General features: G+C 33.5%; 1 protein-coding gene across 9 annotated transcripts in view; it reads right to left on the minus strand.

Moving 5' to 3' along the window:
* Positions 1–4,683: 4,683 nt before the first annotated feature.
* The window catches only part of MS3_00010269 (uncharacterized protein), a 37,341-nt gene continuing 21,117 nt past the window's right edge, over positions 4,684–20,907 (minus strand). For 4 of the 9 annotated variants that reach the window (XM_051218631.1, XM_051218632.1, XM_051218627.1 and 1 more), the window contains 2 exons: positions 15,312–15,372; positions 4,684–5,524 (listed from right to left, as the gene is read on the minus strand). In XM_051218631.1, the coding sequence (XP_051070088.1) occupies positions 15,312–15,372 (61 nt within the window). In that variant the 3' untranslated portion in view covers positions 4,684–5,524. Of the gene's footprint in view, positions 5,525–15,311; positions 15,373–20,227; positions 20,299–20,907 lie in introns of all 9 variants that reach the window. The other 5 variants (XM_051218629.1, XM_051218634.1, XM_051218628.1 and 2 more) reach the window with 4 other exon arrangements.

Here is a 20,907-nt window from a genome sequence, read left to right on the forward strand (position 1 = left end):
AATGGTTTCATAGAAATTAACGGTAATGAAAACTTTTAAAAAATTCTTAAAAGCTAATTATGATGATAATTAATGATGACAATGTAAAATTTCAGCTCAGAGAACAAAAAACAAGCCATAGAAACACATCGACTTAAGCGATGAATATTGATTATTTGAAACCTCAGAATTATTACACTGTAATTATGGATCATATCATTGAATCGTTGTTTCTTTTGAGTTTTCGGGTGATGTTGATGTTTTGGATGATGATGCCTTGGATGATGATGATGATGCATTGGATGATGATGATGCTTTGGATGATGATGCTCTGGATCATGATGATGATGCTTTTGATGATGATTTAAATTAATGTTTTACTTTTATTCATTATGATTTCTAACTTCTCCATACACATTAAGCATGTAGACTTAAAATATTCTTGTCAAATTTGTCATTTCAGTTTTAGGCCTACATGTTAGATAGTTTCATATGAATGAAGGTTTTTTAGTATGCATCTTATTCATATCATTAAAAATACATAAACAAATATTCATGCATAGTGTTCTTTTACATTGGAATTACATTAATGCCATTTTTTCAATCTGAATATCACATACACTATCGAATATGAATATGTATTAAACCATTGCATTCTTGTTGTTTGTTTAAATTCTCTGTGATTCTTTTGTACTTGATTACCTGTTGATTTCGAATTTCATATACAACATGTTCGTTTTTGTGTTTATCTAATTCTGTCTGATTTAAATTGTATTGTTTCGGGAATTCCTAGTGAGTACAATCTTTCGAAGACTACTGATCACTATACTCTCTCTCTCTTTTACACACACACACACACATACTTAAAGCTGACTTACGATTGTGTTTTCATCATGAATCGTATCCTGTCCATGTTTCTTATGCTGAGATAAATATATTTCGTGTGCAAAGGTCGTTTCACTAGGACAAAGTTGGATAGCGAGTGCTGATGGGCGGCCTATACTCCTTTACGAGGAGTATTAAGCGTAAGTAAAGGTAGTTTAAGTCGTCGCTTCAATTGAATACATATACATATTTTAGTATTAAGAAACTATCAACTTAAAACTCAGTAGATCAACAAACACAAAGCTAACTTACAAAGAGTACAATGAAAGACAGAAACAATTAACATGGGTCAATAGTTTTAACATATAAAGTGTTAATCAAAAGATCATAGTACGATTATTTGAAATTTACTGTAAATGATTTAGTTATATGTCCAATATCTAGGTGTTGTACTATTAGTTACTTTTTCCTTCCAATAAACTTCATTATTTGATATATACTGTATTCTTATGTGTTCTATCATTTACGAATATTTTATGATTGGTTCATACTGATCCGACGGTGACCATATCACGTTGAAAGCACCGGTTCTTGTCCATACTGATCTGGGGGGTAAAGATCGACCGATATCTTACTGTGTTACTCTGGAGATAGTAGAAGTTTGTTTGATGAACTTATGTGAAACTTTGATAAGTTATCAGAAGTAGTGTATCGTATAGTTAAAAGTGAAATGTATAGATGAAGAAAGAATTCTCCTTTAGGTACTTCACTAGATTATCTCAAGGAAGGTTTATCAATTGTGTTGAGAAACAGAGAGAATAGATGTAGAATATAGCTTAATCAGTGCACAGGGGCCGACATTAAACTTCTCTGTGGTATAAACGTGAATGGATACATCGTCAATAGACGAATTCCAAACAAAAGTGATTTGAATACTTGATATTCATTCATTTTTCAAAGTCACTGGGTTATGATCTATGATTAATCTCATCTATACCTTTGTGTATACTATAAAGTGTGTCCACTTCTGTCTAGGCATGTAACGTATACTGTAGACCGGAAATATCTATGCCTATGCGTGTACTATGTAATGTATATGCATCATATTAGGTCAAATGTTTTCATTTTATGAACTTTGTCGTAAAATCCTCAACTTATATTAATATAACCCACAGATTCAAGCACACACTATATATGTAACGGCTAATGGTACTCTACGATTGTCCAAACCTTTACAAATAATGCTGTATTCAAACTTGAAATCCTTTGAATGAACATTGAATACTTTAGTCATCATCATTTCACTGAACTACCATTGGGTATAAATACGCGAATAAATTTTGAATACACATATTTCGTATGCTCTTTGATCCGAACAGACAATTAGATAAATGAGCTAGAGAAAACGAAGCGTAGCTGAAAAGGTGAGTGAGCTAACTTAATTCCATAAAGTGTGATTCAATACTTATAGTCAGACTTAAATAAGCTACAGATGGATAGATTTATTTATTTATTTCAACACATAGATATTGGTACAAGGAAGCACCAAATACATATACGCCACACAAATCTCATTTGATATGTGTGAGGGATATGATACTGCCGGGATGCCCAAACTGAAGCAGGTGGTTTTCTTTAGGGGCCACACCCGTAGCCTTTGGCCAGAAAGTCTGATCCACAAGGAAGTAGATCAATATAAGGAGATGAAGTCACACGGTAGCCAGTGACCAACGATTGGTTATACGCCATTTATGTTGGTTTAACATGGCACCAGATATTACAGAATATAATTGTATGTAATAGTATATTCTGATATAAATTTAACAGAAAACAGTCATTTCCCCACCCCCCTATAGTTTGTGATATGATTAACACAGTAGAAATGTTGAACACTTTTTTCTACTAAAGTATCCGTCGCTTATCAGTTTGAATCAAGTCGTCATTGTTGAACATATTACTTACTTACGAATAGATTTCGTAACGTGTATTGTCCAATTTCGATATTGATATGCGATCGTCGCATATATGAACAAAACCGCTTACAGACTGAGAAAACAAAAGGAAGATTATTCAGTAAACAGAATCAGGAATATATATAAGAAGGGGGTTTTGTGGATATTATAGTAATTCTAATAGTTGAGATTATGATTCAATTGAAGCTAGATCATCATGGAAAACCTGGAATCACTTGAACGACCGTTTCGTCCTATTGTGAAACTCCTCAGGAGTGTGCATCCACGATCCCATCTCGCGAGATTCAAACTCAGGACCTGTCGATCCTATCAGTAATATCTCATACGTTAGAAATAGAAGTCACTTATTGACCGATCAAGAACACTTATCATTCGACCGATTTCTAATTGGAGCAATGTATTAAAAAGAGTAAAGTCTTCGTCTCATTGTACTTTTCTATTATGTTATTTATAGTATATGATAATCAGATAGATATTTTGATCCAACAGAAACAGTTTAAACTCTTATAAGGTACATTCTACAAGTGTACTCGTATATTATAGTCACTTGTTAAGTATAATCAGAATTATATTGAGAAAGGTGTATCTTTAAAGAAGATCAGAGCATTAGTTCAGGAGATATATATCTAAATAGAAACTAGTCATATATTTAGATATTTATATCCAAAGTGAAAGAATTCACAAACACTTATGAGTGGGAACAAGCTATAGGTAAAAATACTTTACCGGTTGTGTTCTTCTTGTTTCTTAATACAACAAGTCATGGTCAGAGAGGACAAAGTGTAATATGGTTGAGAAAAAGTTATTTCTTCAGCATTCACCTTCTAGAATAACAAAGTTGACGGAGGCATTACTTTTATGATGAAAATTGAATCATCTATACATTATTGATCGTTTTAAATATTTAAAAAAATGGATAAATCCCATCCAAAGTTACTTCACACTACGTCTAACACTTCAAATGCATGCACAGAGACACACACATGAAATCTACTTTTAGATAACAGTTCTCAGATTTTGGTGCAATTTCCTTATGAATCATAATCCTAATTCTTCACTCAGGTTCATAACCCTTATTTCGCCCTGGTTATTAAGTGGACACCCTCAAAGTCACTTTAACGTCGCTCAAAGGTCGTCCATAAATTATAGTCTCATCTAGGACATATTAAATAATTGATTCAACTCATTTTTCTTTCTTGTTCTAAAATATCATCTAACGATATCGTTAAAAACAAAATGCTACAAAGTCTAAATCATTAAATATCAGAAATGCTTGAGTTCAACCCTTGAAGAGTTCACATTTTAGACAGATGATAACTATCTAAACCAAAGTCGAAAGATCTATCAATTAGTTAAGTTTACAAATGTCATTCATATGGAATTCTTTCATATTAATCATTATAATTGATCTACATATATTATTACCTACATTAACCAACAAGTATGAGATTATTACTTTTTTATTATCAGATGGGTTTTGTGGATAGTATAGTGATTTCAATGGTTGAGATAATGAGTCAGTTGAAGCTAGACCACCATGGAGAACCTGGAAGCACTGGATGGCCGTTTCGTTTTATTGTGGGACTCCTAAGAAGTACTCACCCACGATCCCACCTCTCGAGATTCGAACCCAGAATCTATCAGTGTCGTATAAGAGCGCTTAACCACTAGACTACTGAGCTAGCTGGTATCCAACGATGATAATGTCTAACTTCAACCAATCCACCAAATTGAGCGACACATTCACCATTGTCATCAGTGAGTTACTATCCGACAACAGACCTGGTTGAACTCCACTGATCACTGCTTTTCACTAAAACTCCAGGATATACCTCTTGAAGCCAATCACTAGTGAGCACACGTTTTTTTAATCTAAAAGGTTATGACATTGTAATGAATAAGTAAGTAGTTCATACAATTGTTTTATTGAATAAAACATAAAGTACAATATGAATGAATGGTTCTCTCTTTCTCTCTCTTTATGTCTGTCAAAAGAATATGTTCAAATAAAGGTATTTATAGTTATATATATATATGGAAAATATATAAGTCTATAAAAAGGATAGAAAAGATTACATTATATCATGGATTTAAAACTCGTCTTATCAACTAAGATTACATAATAATCATAGAGTAAAAGAAGAAACTAATGGATAGATTAGATAATAGTCCAATGGATAGGTATGAAAACAGAAAACACACACACACAAACATACAACTATGATCTAACTCAGAAATTATTTTTCTAGCTTACCCCATGATTGTTATGTAACCTCATTTGATAAAATGATATTTCACCATTTAATTCTAATACAAATGCCATATATAAATATATGTCTAATGATTAATATGAAATAATAATAATAATAATCATTATTGTTTGTTTGTTTGTTTTGATAAAAAGAAAAAAAAGGTTTACAAAATAACCAAATCAATGGCTACTTATAAAACAGTTTTAAGTAGTATAAACATTTTTACATAATTAATCTGATAACAAAAACATAAAGGGGTGGAGGTGGAGGGGGGGAGTCGGTGGATATAAGTAGAAAAAAGTTTTTCAAAATAAAAATTGGAAAAATATTATTATTCATCCATAAGATATGATGAAATAGATGAGATGAGTAAAAATAAGGGGTAAATAATATTTGAGCCATTTTTTGTTTGTTTGTTCTGGAATTTATAAAAAAAAGAAAGTAGTTACTATGGTTATCTTCTTACATATGATTATTGTTCATGAGATATACAGCCTGGAGATTATGTTTAGAGAGAGGGAGGGAAAGAAAAAGTAAGTTATTTAATGAGTGAATAGGGATTAACAAATAAAGTAACAATATAATTATGTCATTTATATATGCAGACGATAATTTACACACATTAGTTATGGACTACTAAGGAATACAGAATTTGACTGACCAAACTTCCATTTATTACTTTAAGTGATTCAATATTACAAGACTTCTGTGTTTTATATTGTATTATCAAAAGTAAATCGACAAGAAATTATGGAATAATACTTCATACTTATCGGTATATCTTAACAAGGTACTGTGGTGAATTCAAAGAATTACCAAACTTCATTTAGATTAGTGTTCATTTTGTAGCCCAAGCAAGAGAATTCGATCGGTATCAAGTAGTAGACAATGACAAGAATGATAGCTACTAAGTGATTAATCAGTGTGAAAACAGGTCAGATAGAAGGTCAGTTGAGAACCGGACAGATCAGCGGCATTGTCTCTGACAACACTCTGAGCAATGCCTATTTCGAATAACAAGAATAGTATCAGTCTCCCTTAAGTTTGGAGACTTATTGTGATGGCAAACTTTATCTACCATAAAACCTAGGTCTAGGCTTCTCTGAAAGGTACTTTTATTCAATTAACACTAACAGACAATAATTATATTAAATCTAGTTTTTATCACTCAGAGAAATATTTTTGTCGACAATAAGAGTGAAGATTAAAACTATTGAAGAATCTTGTGAAGAATAACAAAATGCACATATCGTTACATTAGACAAGAGGAGAACAATCCACCAATCTTACTTGATACATACAATTACACTTAGATTATTATAACATCTAAACTACGTTATGCGAGTGAAGAAATTGGCGATCTACTAATGAATTAATTTAACCAACTGCACAACCATCGATTACATTTTCACGTCACGCACGGTTGTCATCAAAATAATTATTCATAGGTGACATATTTGGATAAGTTTGTCATTTATAATCGCGCTTGTTTAATCGACTAATTCAGTCAGTAACAACGTGGAACTTCGTACGTACGTACGTACATCAGTTCGACTTGCCACACCACATTAGCACAGAGATGCAGTTGTCGATTCAAATCCCGTAGTCGTAGAGGTAGCAAAAGTATAAGCAGTAATCGGAAACATTAGGATTTGAAGATATTATTCAACAAGTATAATTCAGTGAAATAAATTCGGAAAGAGAAAAAGAGAGACAAGGAGGATTCAGATTAGAATTTGGGAGGACACAAAGAATGGATGCACCTGTGCCATTACAAACGATTTTCAGTCATGTCATCCAGGGTCTGTAACCACCGCTAGCTATCATCTCGCGGTCCACAACCAGGTAGTCTACACCTACCAACATAGCTCAGTCCACTTGTCGGTGACTTCATGAACTTGTGTCATGTTTTCGTCTGGCCGCCCCTAGCTTTCTTCTGACCTACTCCTATCCCATTGAGCATCGCACGTCGGGGCAGTCGGTGATTGGGCATACGTAACACGTGTTGTCCCAGCCATCTCAACTGATGAAGTTTCACTAATCGACTAATTAGGTGCAAATCAAGTGAATGATAACGACTCATTTAACATAATTACAAGCTAATTGATATATTTATTAAATTAATCCTATTTTAATGAAGCAGATCAGGTCAATAGCAGTACGAACAATTAGATCCAATGAAATTACGTTGTGAAACATTACGATAAAACAGACTTATATATTCACTGAATAGAATCCATGAAATAAACTTAATCCATAAAGCCTATATTATAATGTTTAAACTAAACAGATTTCTTTTTATTTTCACTTCGTATTATTTTACTTGTATCTTCCAATTGTTATTTAAGACTGTAATTCATCAGTCTCTTGTTGGCATATGTACATCCTATGCGGATTGCCTCAATATAGCCTTAAGTCATAAGCTTTATAAGTAAAGATGAATAGTGGCCAAGAGTGGAATCCACGACCCATGTTTCATTCTATTTGTGACTAAAAGTACAATCAGCTGATGAGTCCCAAATAGGACGAAACGTGAGTCAAATTGAATTCCACTCTTATCCAATATCCATCTTTGCTTAACAGATTTCTAATTTTCATTTATATTTAAGATAGTGAAGAATTGAATGAAATTCCACTATGTAAAATCAGTAATTTGATCATGAAACCTTTTATTAACATTCTAGACAAAATAATCAAGAGGTCAATTATGTAAATGATATTAATAATGAATATTTCAATTAGATACATTGATCATTTATAAAGTGAATTGTATTTGATTACTAAATATAAAATGATTTGTATGAAATCAATATCCATCATTATATAACTATATTAATGACCTGTAAACATTAGGCAATATATAACACAAAAAATATCTAATTATAGCTTACCTATGACGTAAACATTGGTATACGGAGGCACCGAATAGATATACGCTACATAAATCATTCAATTTATGTGAGGATTAGGATACTATCCAGGTGGTTTTCTTAAGGGGACCACATCTTGAACCTTCAACCTAAAGGTCTAATCCACAAGCAAGTGGATCAAAGTAAACAAATGTGGTTCTATGATAGCTGCTGATCATCAATCGGTTCATACGTCATTTATTTCCTTAGGTTTCTGGAGTTCATGTACACCATTTGGTTTGGAATCAGAGTTTTCCAACTCCCCCCCCCTTAGGTGAATCCTCCATATCCATCTATCAGTGTTTATATGATCAACATATCCATACACTTAGATTCAGCTCACAAGACTGTATGATTATTATATATATATATGTCAAATCAAATTGATTTTCTGACAGAAAACTAATGAAACTTTGTTTTAAAGGAACTAATCTAAAATAATAAAGTACTATAGTATATCTAGAAATTGGACAATTAAATAAACCATATGACAAAATAATCAAATAAATTACAAAGTATAATCAATTTACAACTTGAAAAAAGAACGTTTCATTAAATATAAACAAAACATTTTTACATTGAAACAATTTCTATGTCTTAAACCAATTAAAATTAACAATGTAATCAGTATAAAAATTCCGCCTAGAGTCCCTCTGGAGGCTACTGCCAGTCTCAAGCCCGGATAAAAGAGGAGGGTTGGGCATAGGGGGTTAGCGACCCTATCCCGTAGAAAACTAACTCGCTAAAAAAGCGCTAACCAGAAACAATTATTCAATTATATTATAATCAGTATAAAAGAGAATATAATATAAAACATAAACATCTTATATACATCGTTTAAGTTGACAATCAAATTGTAGAATTCAACAAGAATGTTACTTACTTACTTACGCCTGTTACTCCCAATGGAGCATAGGCCGCCGACCAGCATTATTAATTTTAATAGTTGAATTTATGAGTCAATTAAAGCTAGATCACCATAGAAAACGTGGAAGTACTAGATGGCCATTTCGTTCTAGTACGAGAATTCTCAGCAGTACGCATCCACGATCTCACCCTCAGCATTCGAATCCAGAACCTATCGGATTCACCGTCGACTGCCGGCTCAGTGATCTAGTGGTTAAGCGTTCACGTATGAAACTGATAGGTTCTAAGTACGAATGCCGCAGGCGGGATCGTGGATGCGCACTGCTGAGGAGTCCCGTACTAAGACAAAACAGCCGTTTAGTGATTCCAGGTTTTCCATGGTAGTTCAGCTTTAATTGATTTATGAATTCAACTATTAAAATTGCTATATAATATCCATAAAATTCCCTTTCTGAAAACATATTTATTATCTGCTTATATCTGTATATTTTTGTTAGCACTATGAATGTGTTTCAGTGGTTATATGTACAACTAATATATTGATCAATTACGTGAAAATTGATCAGTATTATATTAAATACGTAGAACATGGTACAAATATGCATAAGTTCAAGTAGGAACACTAATTCACATCATCACACAGTTGAATGTAATTAATAACAAAGTCTATTTTTAAATAATTGGCATAAATGATAATAAAGGTCAAATATAGAAGATATAGAGGTTGAAAGGATTACACAAAAGCCTGGAATAGAGGGCGTTAAGTTACGTATAAAATTCTTTAAAAAAACTACAAGATAAAGAATAAGAAAATCCTTACTGATCTAACCAATTTTCAGATACGTTACGTCGTGTCAACAACCACTGATGTTACACAGGCTCTGAAGAACAAATAGCATTACTCAAATCAACACTTAATAAATAAATCCAATGATATTGTTTTTCTTCAACCAACACTTAAACGTCTTCCAGTTGAATCATATCCTTATCTAGCTTAAGAGCAATGTGCCCCAAAATGCCCTGGTACGGCCGAGAGTGGGAAGAGTCAACTCTCCCTCTCCAAATGTTCTCACATGGCCACGTGTATACAGCCACTACTCACTGCCTTATCGTAGCATTACTGTTAATTACGAAATTAAGAGGAGTAAAACCAAATATCTGGCGCTTTAACAGGGTTGGTGAAAGAGTTGGAAAACCCCGATTCTAAATCAATGGTGTACATGGAATCCAGGATTCTGAAGGAACAAATGGTGTATGAACCAACTAGTGGTCACCGACTACTATGAGACTACATTTCCTGACGTTGCTCCACTTCCTTGTGAATTACACATATAGGTCAAAGTCTCTGGGTATGGGCCCTTTAAGAAAACCACATGCTTCTGTTTGGGCACCCCCGGGTAGTAACCCAACCCTGACATAAATCGAATGATTTATGTGGTGGTGTAATGTTTATGTGTTTAAATAAATAAAACCAATATGTTATCCATTATTTAATGGCATAAAATATAATTTGCATTAATATCAAACCTTATAAAAACTAACTATTCTCTTACTTCATAATAACACACAAATTATCTTTCATTGGACTTTTAATTTCACTCAAAAATCTATATTATATTATATTTCAATTCTGATTGGTTCATTCAGTGTCAGTAGTATGAATATACTTTAATCGCTTTTTAACTTAATTGTGCTTCAATCAAGTATTACACGTTTAAGTAGATGGTTTGACATACATAACCGTTTTAATCGATGGAGATGAAAGGAATTAATAAACAAATGATTAACTTTGTACCATCCTACTTAACCATAGTATATTGATCACTCATGTTTACTTCACGAAAAAAAAAGAGTACTGTTTCATAAAAACATGTAATCAGTTGTATATTTTCATTTCTATAAGACTGTTACAGTCAGTCATTCAGTAACAACGTAGAACTTTATACGTACGTACATCAGTTCAAGTTGCCACACCACATTAGCACAGAAATGCAGTTGTTGATTCAAATCTCGTAGTGGTAGAGGCGGTAAGAGTATAAGCAGTAATCGGAAAGATTAGGGATTGAAGATGTTATTCAAGGAGTATAATTTAGTGAAATAATATTGGAAAGAGAAAAAAGAGACTTACACAGTCATAGAGTAATAGAAAGCAAATCACTTTGAAGTAAACTTACTCTTTGTTTAACAGACTGAAAACTGATGTTATTCGAAGAAAATATAAGCGAGATTTTTCAATCCATGACAAGATCAAGTTAATGCGATAAATGAAGTGAGTAATAAACGTACTTAACTACTTCAATAAGTATTATGATATTGTATAGAAAAAATTTACAATTTACCTATATAGCTCAAAGGCTAGAAAAAATATTAAACTAATCATTTGAGTTCAAATATCTATTATCGTAAAATATGTATACTGAATTAGAAAAATATACTACTATTAATATGAATTGATACTTTGGTTATCACTTATTCATATCTTCTATATAACAGTTATTAAAACATGAAATTGACTATATTATATATACGCCCCCAAATGCCCTGGTACGGCCGAGAGTGGACAGAGTCCGCTCTACCTCTCGAAATACTCTCACACCGCCACGCGTATATAGCCATTGCCAGAGAAGTCCTACTCATTGCCTTCTTGTGGCATTATTGTTGTTTAGGAAATTGAGAGGACGAAAAGCGAATGTCCGACGCTTTAACCGACTTGGTGGATATGGAGAGTCTACCTGGGAGACTTGGAAAACCCTGATTCCAAACCAATAGTGTACATGGGCTTCAGGATCCTGAGGGGACAAATGGTGTATGAACTCAATGTTGGTCATCGGCTACTATGAGAATGCATTTCCTGACGATGATCCACTGCCTTGTGGATCAGACCTTCAGGTCGAAGGCTACGGGTGTGGCCCCCTAAGAAAACCACCTGTTTCGGTTTGGGCATCCGAGCAGTATCACAGCCCTCACACATATGAAATGAGATTTGTGTGGCGTATATGTATTTGGTGCTTCCTTGTACCAATATCTATGTGTTAAAATAAACTAAATAAATTATGTATACATACACAATTACCAAATTAATTTAATAGTATTTTATAGATAGTGGAGAAGATTGGTAGCTCAGATGGATGATTTTGATGAAGTTTCGTTCTTTGAGCTGATTGGTTTGGTTTTCGAGCTTTCATCGTTCTTCTGAACGACATCATTACCAGGACAAACTTCAGACAGAAGTGAAGTGTTCGAATTTCTCTACATATGGTTCACAGTTTGTCCTGTACGACTCGATGTTGATTAATTCCTGTTGATCTTAAATAAAGGAGTAAACAATGTCAGGTTTAGGTTCAACAAGAATCAATCAACATTGACGTGTACAGGACAAGCTGTGAACAACATGTGGAGAAATTCGAATACTACACTTCTATCTGGAGTTTGTGCTGATGATGTCGTTAAGATGAACGATAAAAGCTCCACAACCAAACAATCCACCTCAAAGAATAAAACTCCGTCAAAATAGTAATTTATATATGATTTACATTCTCACAAAGTATCTTTTTATGCATTTTGATATTTATTTTTTCTAATATATACTTCATCAAAAAGGGTTTATAAAAGTGTAAAATAATGCTTTTTTTATTGAGATCATGAACCGATTGATGTTAGACCACCTTTGGAAACCTGGAAGCACTGAACGACCGCTTCGTCCTATTGTGGGACTCCTCAGCTGTGCGCATTCACGACCCCGCTCGCGGGATTCGAACCCAGGGCCTTCGGTATCGCGCGCGAATGCCTAACCTCTAGACCACTGAGCCAGACGGTATCTAACGGTGATAATGTCTAACTTCAATCAATCCACGAAATTGAGCTACACATCCACCATTGTCATCAGTGAGTTACTATTTCACAACAAACCTGGTTGAACAACTCCACTGGTCATAGCTTCTCACTAGAACTCTAGGAAATACCTCTTGAAGGTAGTCACTAGTGGGTATATGGTGATTATTATCAGGTGTTTAAATCAACTGTATACCTTAAACAATTGAGTAATAACAATTGAACAACTAACTATCTCTCACATAATTTAATCATATGATATTGCCTTTATTTAACAACGAATCTATCATCAAACCAACAAAAAAAATCTATTAAATTTACATAAGATTACATGACAAAGTTATATCACATAAAACCACAATCTAATAAAGACCATTTGAACAGTTAAAATCTATCTATCATACTTGATAAGTTACAATCATATGATTATAAGTTTACGATTGATTGATATAAACATGGTTTCACTTTTACTTATATCAAAATAAAATTGTAAAACAAAAATTTAAGAAAGAATTGTATTGCTACTAGATTTATGAGTTTAATTTAATGCAACCATAGCAACAACAACAACACCACCACCACTAGCAACAGCAGGAACAAAAACTACGATCAACAAAATAATATCAGATTTGTGATAATAGAAGTCATTGAGTATGTTATTTATGATTGTTGAATTACATGTTCACCAATTTGTTTAGTACATACAGATCGTACATGTTGTAATCTTTCATCAGATTAGTGCTTGATACATTTAATTCTATTTAATTTCCATTTTATTTATTCCTCTTAGTATTACAATTTGTAATGATACACATCTATACCAGATCTAATGTACCATATTGAAAATCTGTAACATTATTCATTATACAATTCATTTACATACATAAAGATAGATGGAAATATTTATGTAAATTAAGTGAGAGAACACATCTTATAATACATCATATGAACACAGTAAACACGTAGACTGTATACAACAGATCAACAACACTGTACGATGTACTTTACACATGTAGTACAAATGTTTAGGGAACTGTGTGTTGAACATACAGTTCGTTATTATCAACAGTAACATACAAGTCTAGAAATGTATTAGGATATTATCTGTTAAATCCTTCTAGATAATTGTTAGCATAGGTTATTTGTAGTTATAAGTCAAGGGAAATCATTGAAAACAAAGAAGCCTCAACAATTTCACCTCACTGTTCTATGAGATATATGGTAACCTGAACCGATGTACACATATCCCACGTCCAACGTTGCACAATTGACTGAGTATGGAACTCTTCAGTGGAACTCATTCACTATCCCATCTGAGATTGAACCCAAGACCTTCAGGTATCACTAAGTCTTTCACGTTTGGATCATTGAGACAACAGCCAATAGTTCATATTTCTAGCTCCGATCGATTCGAAATGTTATGGAATCTTATTGCAAAGAAATTGCTTGACTCCAACATGATTGATCTTGCCGGTGGTTCTCATTAAAACTCTAAGAATGACCTTTCGAAGTTAGTCCATAGGATTTTTAGTATAGAATTTATGGTATGACATCACACACCGACTTCATTTGGACAAGTATATTCACAAGTATATATTTCAAATAAACAGGAACAATTATTCTGTAGAATAAATATACTAACTGAATTCTCTCTAGAACATAGTTGTACAATTAATATATGTATCAACCAATATGAATGAGTGTGAAAATCCATTAGTCAGCATTTATTATGAACAGGGAGTCCAGGATCGAAAATAGATTCATATTATCATCCCTTGAAACTTTTTTTAAAAAAAAAGGATAAATGGCGAGACTCTAATTTAGCGACGAGCCAATCAGAAGCGTTTGAGCAATTTCAAGGTCACGGAGCCAAGTTCAACACGCGATGCTAACATACGGTCGGTTCACAGCGGATTTTAGAGAGGTGATTAATGAGAGGTTAAAACAGATGGGACGGCGAGACTCTAATTTAGGGACGAGCCAATGAGAAGCGTTTGAGCAATTTCAATTATTAGCCAATCAGAAGACAGTATAAAGTAAAAATATATTACAAGAAAGTAATGAATTACAGTGGATATTCTTCTTTTACATGATTTAAAAACTTGTTGAGGTTTGATAAAGGCTCAGAAGTTCTGAGTTCATAATGCATATTGTATAGAAACTCGTCCATAGGGTTAGCGTTTGGGCTTAAGGTTAGGGTTAAGGGTTAGGTTAAGGTTAGGGTTAGATTAGGGTTTTTGGTTAGGTTATGGTTAGGGTTAGATTAGGGTTTAGGGTTAAGTGTTAAGTTAAGGTTTGGGTTAGGGTTAGATTAGGGTTAGGTTAAGGTTAGGGTTAGAGTGCTAACATGCGATCGGTTTACATCGGATTTTAGAGAAGAGGTGTCTATTGACAGGCTACAACCCTAACCACTAACGCTATGGACGAGTTTGTATGCAATATGCATTATGAATTCAGAGCCTCTGAACCTTCATCAAACTTTAACAAGTTTTTAAATCATGTAAAAGAAGAATATCCACTGTAATTCATTGCTTACTTACAATATATTCTCACTTTATACTAACTGTCTTCTGATTGGCTGATAATTGTCAAGGTCATTTAAGATTCGTTCAAAGGTCGTCGCTAAATTAGAGTCTCGCCGGATAAATATATATTTATGAAGAGTAGTGGCTAACCTATTGTGAAGATTTGTCAGTTGGACTGAAGACCGAATTCTCGGGTACTTCAAATTCCACTCTAGATAATCAGAAAAGAAAAGAAAAATGTGAGTAATTAAAGAGAGAAAAAAAGAATCATCGGAAGGGCACACTGTATGTAAACATGTGTTTAATTCATAGTAATTGGATGACCATGTGATTGGAAGTAATTACAACACACAAAAAAACACAACTTTTATCATCAATAATTTAAGCCTTTTCTTCATTCATTATTTGTTAGTGCTCCATTCATAGAAACTGATAGTCTACATGACATTTTTCTTTTGTCAATCACAAGTGTTACATAGCTATTCTCATTCAAATATAGATAGAAACAGCAGAAAATTGAACACCAAACACAACCATTATTAATAAAAAACGTCTGTGCATTTAATGTTAATGACTGCTTTCTATATATAGAGATAAAAGTATCTTCTATAAACTATTTGATTACTCTAATCTAATCAATATTAACCTATATTTTTCTTCAATCAGTTCTAGTTGATTGCATAGAATAATAGCTTAGATTGATATCATGAATAGATTAATGTTAGACAACTATTGAAAACACAGAAGCACTAGATGACTGTTTCGTCCTAGTGTGGAACTCCTTAGCAGTGCACATCCACGATCTCACCTCGTGAGATTCAAACCAAAGACCTTCGGTTTCGCGGACTGAATTGGCATCTAACAATGTTAATGTCTAACCTCAACCAATACCGTCCACTCATTGTCCTTAGTCAGTAACTGACTCACAACAGACCCGGTTGAACTCCACTGGTCACTGTTACTGACTAGAACTCCAAGAAATCCATCTTGAAGCTAGTCACCATCGAATGCCGGCTCAGTGGTCTATAGGTCAAGCGTTCGCACGCGAAACCGAAGATCCTGGGTTCGAATCCCTTTGGTGTGGGGTTGTGGATGCGCACTGTTGAGGAGTCCCACACTAGAACGAAACGGTCATCTAGTGCTTCCATGTTTTCAATACTTGTCTAAAAATAATCCATTTCATGATATTAATCTAAACTCAACAATGCGTATCAATGACATATTGAATCTTTATTAGGATCACTTAAACTTTAATCATTATTTCTAACCAAGTGAGATAAAGTGAAATAATCATCTTTTCTATACCGAATTTCATCTATACAAAATGACTAATATTTTGATTATGTAATTATTAAACGAATCATCATATGATCAAAATACCATTTTCTTTGATACAATCATTATGATGTAAATAGAATTACTTTCCATCTTTAGAATACTACTACTACTACTATGGAGATATTGAATAGTTTCAACAACACAAAAACAAAAACATGGAAGTGAATGATTAACTGTCATGGGTGTGTTTGTTTTTTATAAACATACTAGAAAAACTCAAAGATTAGAACAAGATTGTTTTTGTTATATTCCGATGAGAGTATTGAATGGTAACGTTTAGGATCCATTTATAGATCAATACTATACACGTATATTTTTATTGTATAATTGTTAAGTAACTCAACTATGCATATTCATATTCCTCTTATTGTAAGATTTATTTTGACCTATGAAGTATTATGATATGATTTAGCATTCTTGAGTTATACCCTGTCTATCAATTACTATCTCCCTTATTCACAACCACATTTGGCTAATTCTTGTACAAATGTTGTATCCTATTTTATGGTACGCTATGGTCTGTTTGATTGGTGTATAAACCGAGTGTTTGAAATAAATGATTCATATCGCAAAGGCCGAGATTGATGTTCTGAACTTAACAAGCAGGAAGCACAACCGATAAAGACTCTAGACTGCTCATACTTGTTTTATGCGTCGTCATTGGTCCGGTCGATAATTCAGTGTTCTCTGATTGACAGTATTATTACGTTATACATTGATAAGGGTACAAACCCACAAGTTATAACAGTTTTCAATCAGATCTTCAGTAAATTTTACTCTAATATATAGAAATAGTTCGATACATGAAGAAAAAAAAGCATTCAATCAATCAAGGTAGTTTTGCAAAAGATGTCTTGGATGATAATGATTAATTAGGAAGGATTATTAAGACTGTAAAATACAGTTTAAGATACGAAATATTTGAAAAATGCGTAAAAGAATAGAACTTTGTAATTGAATATATATATATATATATATATGATAGACAGTGATGAACAAAGAGGTATTTCCTGGAGTTCTAGTGAGAAGCAGTGATCAGTAGAGTTTAACTGTGTCTGTCGTGAAATAGTAACTCACTGATGACAATGGTGAATGTGCAGATCAATTTCGTGGATTGGTTGAAGTTAGACATTAACACCATCGGATGCCGACCGGCTCAATGGTCTAGTGGTTAAGCGTTCGCATACGAGACAGATAGGTCTTGGGTTCGAAACTCACGAGGTGGGATCGTGAATGCGCGCCGCTGAGGTGTCCCACAATAGGACGAAACGGCCGTCCAGTGCTTCCAGGTTTTTCATGATGGTCTAGCTTCAATTGACTCATGATCTCAACCATTAAAATTACTATAATATCCACAAAAACCCTTCTGATATGACACATAAAAATGACGACTGTGACAAACATAAGATTATACTAGTTTATTTTACAAAATTCAGAAAATTTTACAGTAATTTATAGGACAGATGATTTAAACTAATGGATTTGTTGAGATATTGTTAACAGTGTTGACATTTATGATGGGAATATAAGACAGAGAAATTAAACTCTGAAAGAGATCTTGTTGTTTTTCTATGCAGTCTCAATATGTAAATAATGGCAAGGTTAGATGGAGAGAACTGAGAAAAGATGGTAAGTCGATTGGTGAAGCTGTGAATCTTCATAGGCTTAGGTATATGAAACACGTGTTCTCCGTTCTCCAATATTGTTTACCTTGAATCTTGATACTGACTAATGTAGCAGTGAGTTGGAGTAAGTCTATGGGGAGATAAACTAAGACCAACGATTAGTTTATCAGATTATAGTGAGCATCATTTCTGCAACAATTCTATACATACCTCCTGCTGACAACTTCCAATTAACACCAAATCTATGTCTAGGATTTTCTGCCAATTAACTACGACCATCTAACATACATACTTATATTCGTCACTTAAGAAATTGTTAGATCATCCTGTACAATCGATATACATAACCCATTTTCAAGACAGCATTGTTATTATTGTTACTACACAATAAATAGATACAAAGCATTATGGAATACCAGAATTTATGCATTAGATAAACTAACAAGCTATATTAAATAATTTAGAGCATATAGCATTTTGATACACAGATAATTCGAATTAAAGTACACCAGAAAAGAAATTAAGATTAAAAGGTGAAATTAAGTTAGAAACAAAAATATACCGATAACCAACTGCTCGAACAAAAGATTGTAACACCAAATATTATTTTAGTAAGAAGTTTATCGAGTTCTTCTAAGTTGGAAATTACTTTCATTATGAACTGTAATCATCGGTAGGGTAGTTGAAAACTAGTGAGAACCAGGCAAATATTTTTTTAATAGATTAAAATCATGAGTCAATTGAAGCTAGATCACCATGGAAAACCTGGGAGCACTGGACGGCCGTTTCGTTCTATTACGAGACTCCTCAGCAGTGCGCACCCACGCGGGATTCGAACCCGGGACCTACTGGTTCCGCACGCGAGCACTTAACCACTAGACCACTGAGCCGGCATCTAGCGGTGTTAATGTCGAACTTCAACCAATCCACGAAGTTGCGCCACCGTACACCATTGTCTTCAGTGAGCTGATATCTCACAACAGACCTGGTTGAACTCCACTGGTAACGGCTTCTCACTAGAACTCCAGAAGTATCTCCTGAAGTCAGTCACTAGTGAGCAGTGGACTAATATCAGAATGGGTTTTGTGGAACTGTTTCGCTAATGCCCATTGGTAACATAGCACAGAGTCATAGCAATCAAGAAAATATTGATGAACCACAGATTTGCAATTCAGTATTTTGCACTTCTTAATTTCAAACGCCTAGGAATATAATTTAATCATGATACAAACTATACAACTACCGTACTCTTTACAAATTATGGTTGTTTACTAGAATCGAAAGTTGATCCAATACTCTTAGGGATTTTAAATAGTCCTGCAGCTAGTTTTTAAATTCGAAATAGGAATTACTTTTGAGGCTTTTATTTCATACAAAACATGATGATTTTTTCCATTGATCAAATTATCGTTTCAATATACTATTGTTATAGGGTGTTGCGGAGATTGATGGATTTGAATGTCCATATCGCGGACTAATTTTGGTTAGACAGTCGTTGAAAACCAGGAAGGACTGGAAATTTATCTGGTCATAATATTAGACTTTACAGTAGTGCATACTCACGACTGTCCCGGCGATAAAACCTAAGGCTTTGAAATCGATAATCTCTATAATACTCTATAATCAAAATTGTCATCTACTTACTAGTGACCAATTTTAAGAGGTGATTCCTGGAATTATAGTGAAGAATCATTGAGGGGATTCAACTATATCCGGAGTGAAATAGTTACTGATTTATAGCATTGAATAAAAGTCACGCTCGATTAAATGAAGAATAAAAACAATAGGATTATAACTCAGATATCTAAAGCTGAAGTATTTTCCATAAGGCTTGAAGGTTTTAGACTCAAACTCTAATGAAATCGTAGATAGATACCACCGGGACAGGATAAATTTCCAGTATTTCCTAGTTGTTAAGGATTTCCTAATTGAAGTCAGTTCGTGATATAAGAACTTCAGTGGAACATGATTAACAGATTATTACTATTAATAAGATAGATAATATATCAATCTAGGCAATTTACTTACGTACTTGTGTAATTGTATTTAAAAATATTATGATGTGAACATCAGTAAAAATAGAATACATAATTTATAACTAACCTAATGTCTTATAATTTAAATAATCGACTGATCCATTAGATGAATAGTTATTCATTGGAAAATATTGTACCCTAATATCATTTGTATAGAACAATGATAAAGAGATGAATATAAACATTAGAATATAGGTGAGTTAATGAAAATTAAACAAACTATATTGTGTAGAATAATAATAATAATAAGCCTATTACTAAAAACAAAAAGATTAAAGATAATCATATCTTTAAGTAAAGCAATTAAAAGGTAACATGGTGAAGACGATCCATTTCAAGGACAATTCCTGAACCCCTTATCTAAGTGACACAACATTAAATCCTGATTAAAGAAGTCAAGAGAGTTATATATATATATAGTGATATGATTTTCAATGAGTTGTAAAATATCAGATAACCATTTAGTAATCAAATGATATGATAGCGTTTTCTTTAGCGAGTAAGTTTTCTACGGGATGGGGTCGCTAACCCCATGCCTAACCCTCCTCCATTTATCCGGACTTAGGATCGGCAATAGCCCTAGAGGGGCTCCAGGCGGAATGGATAGGACACACATTGAGGAAAGTACCCAACTGCGTCATAAGGCAAGCCCTCACATGGAATCCTCAAGGCCAAAAAAGAAGAGGAAGACCAAAGAACACACTAAGCAGAGAAACAGAAACAGACATGAGAAAAATGAACAAAAAT

Source organism: Schistosoma haematobium, chromosome ZW (assembly GCF_000699445.3).
Source record: "Schistosoma haematobium chromosome ZW, whole genome shotgun sequence".
NCBI lineage: Eukaryota > Metazoa > Platyhelminthes > Trematoda > Strigeidida > Schistosomatidae > Schistosoma > Schistosoma haematobium.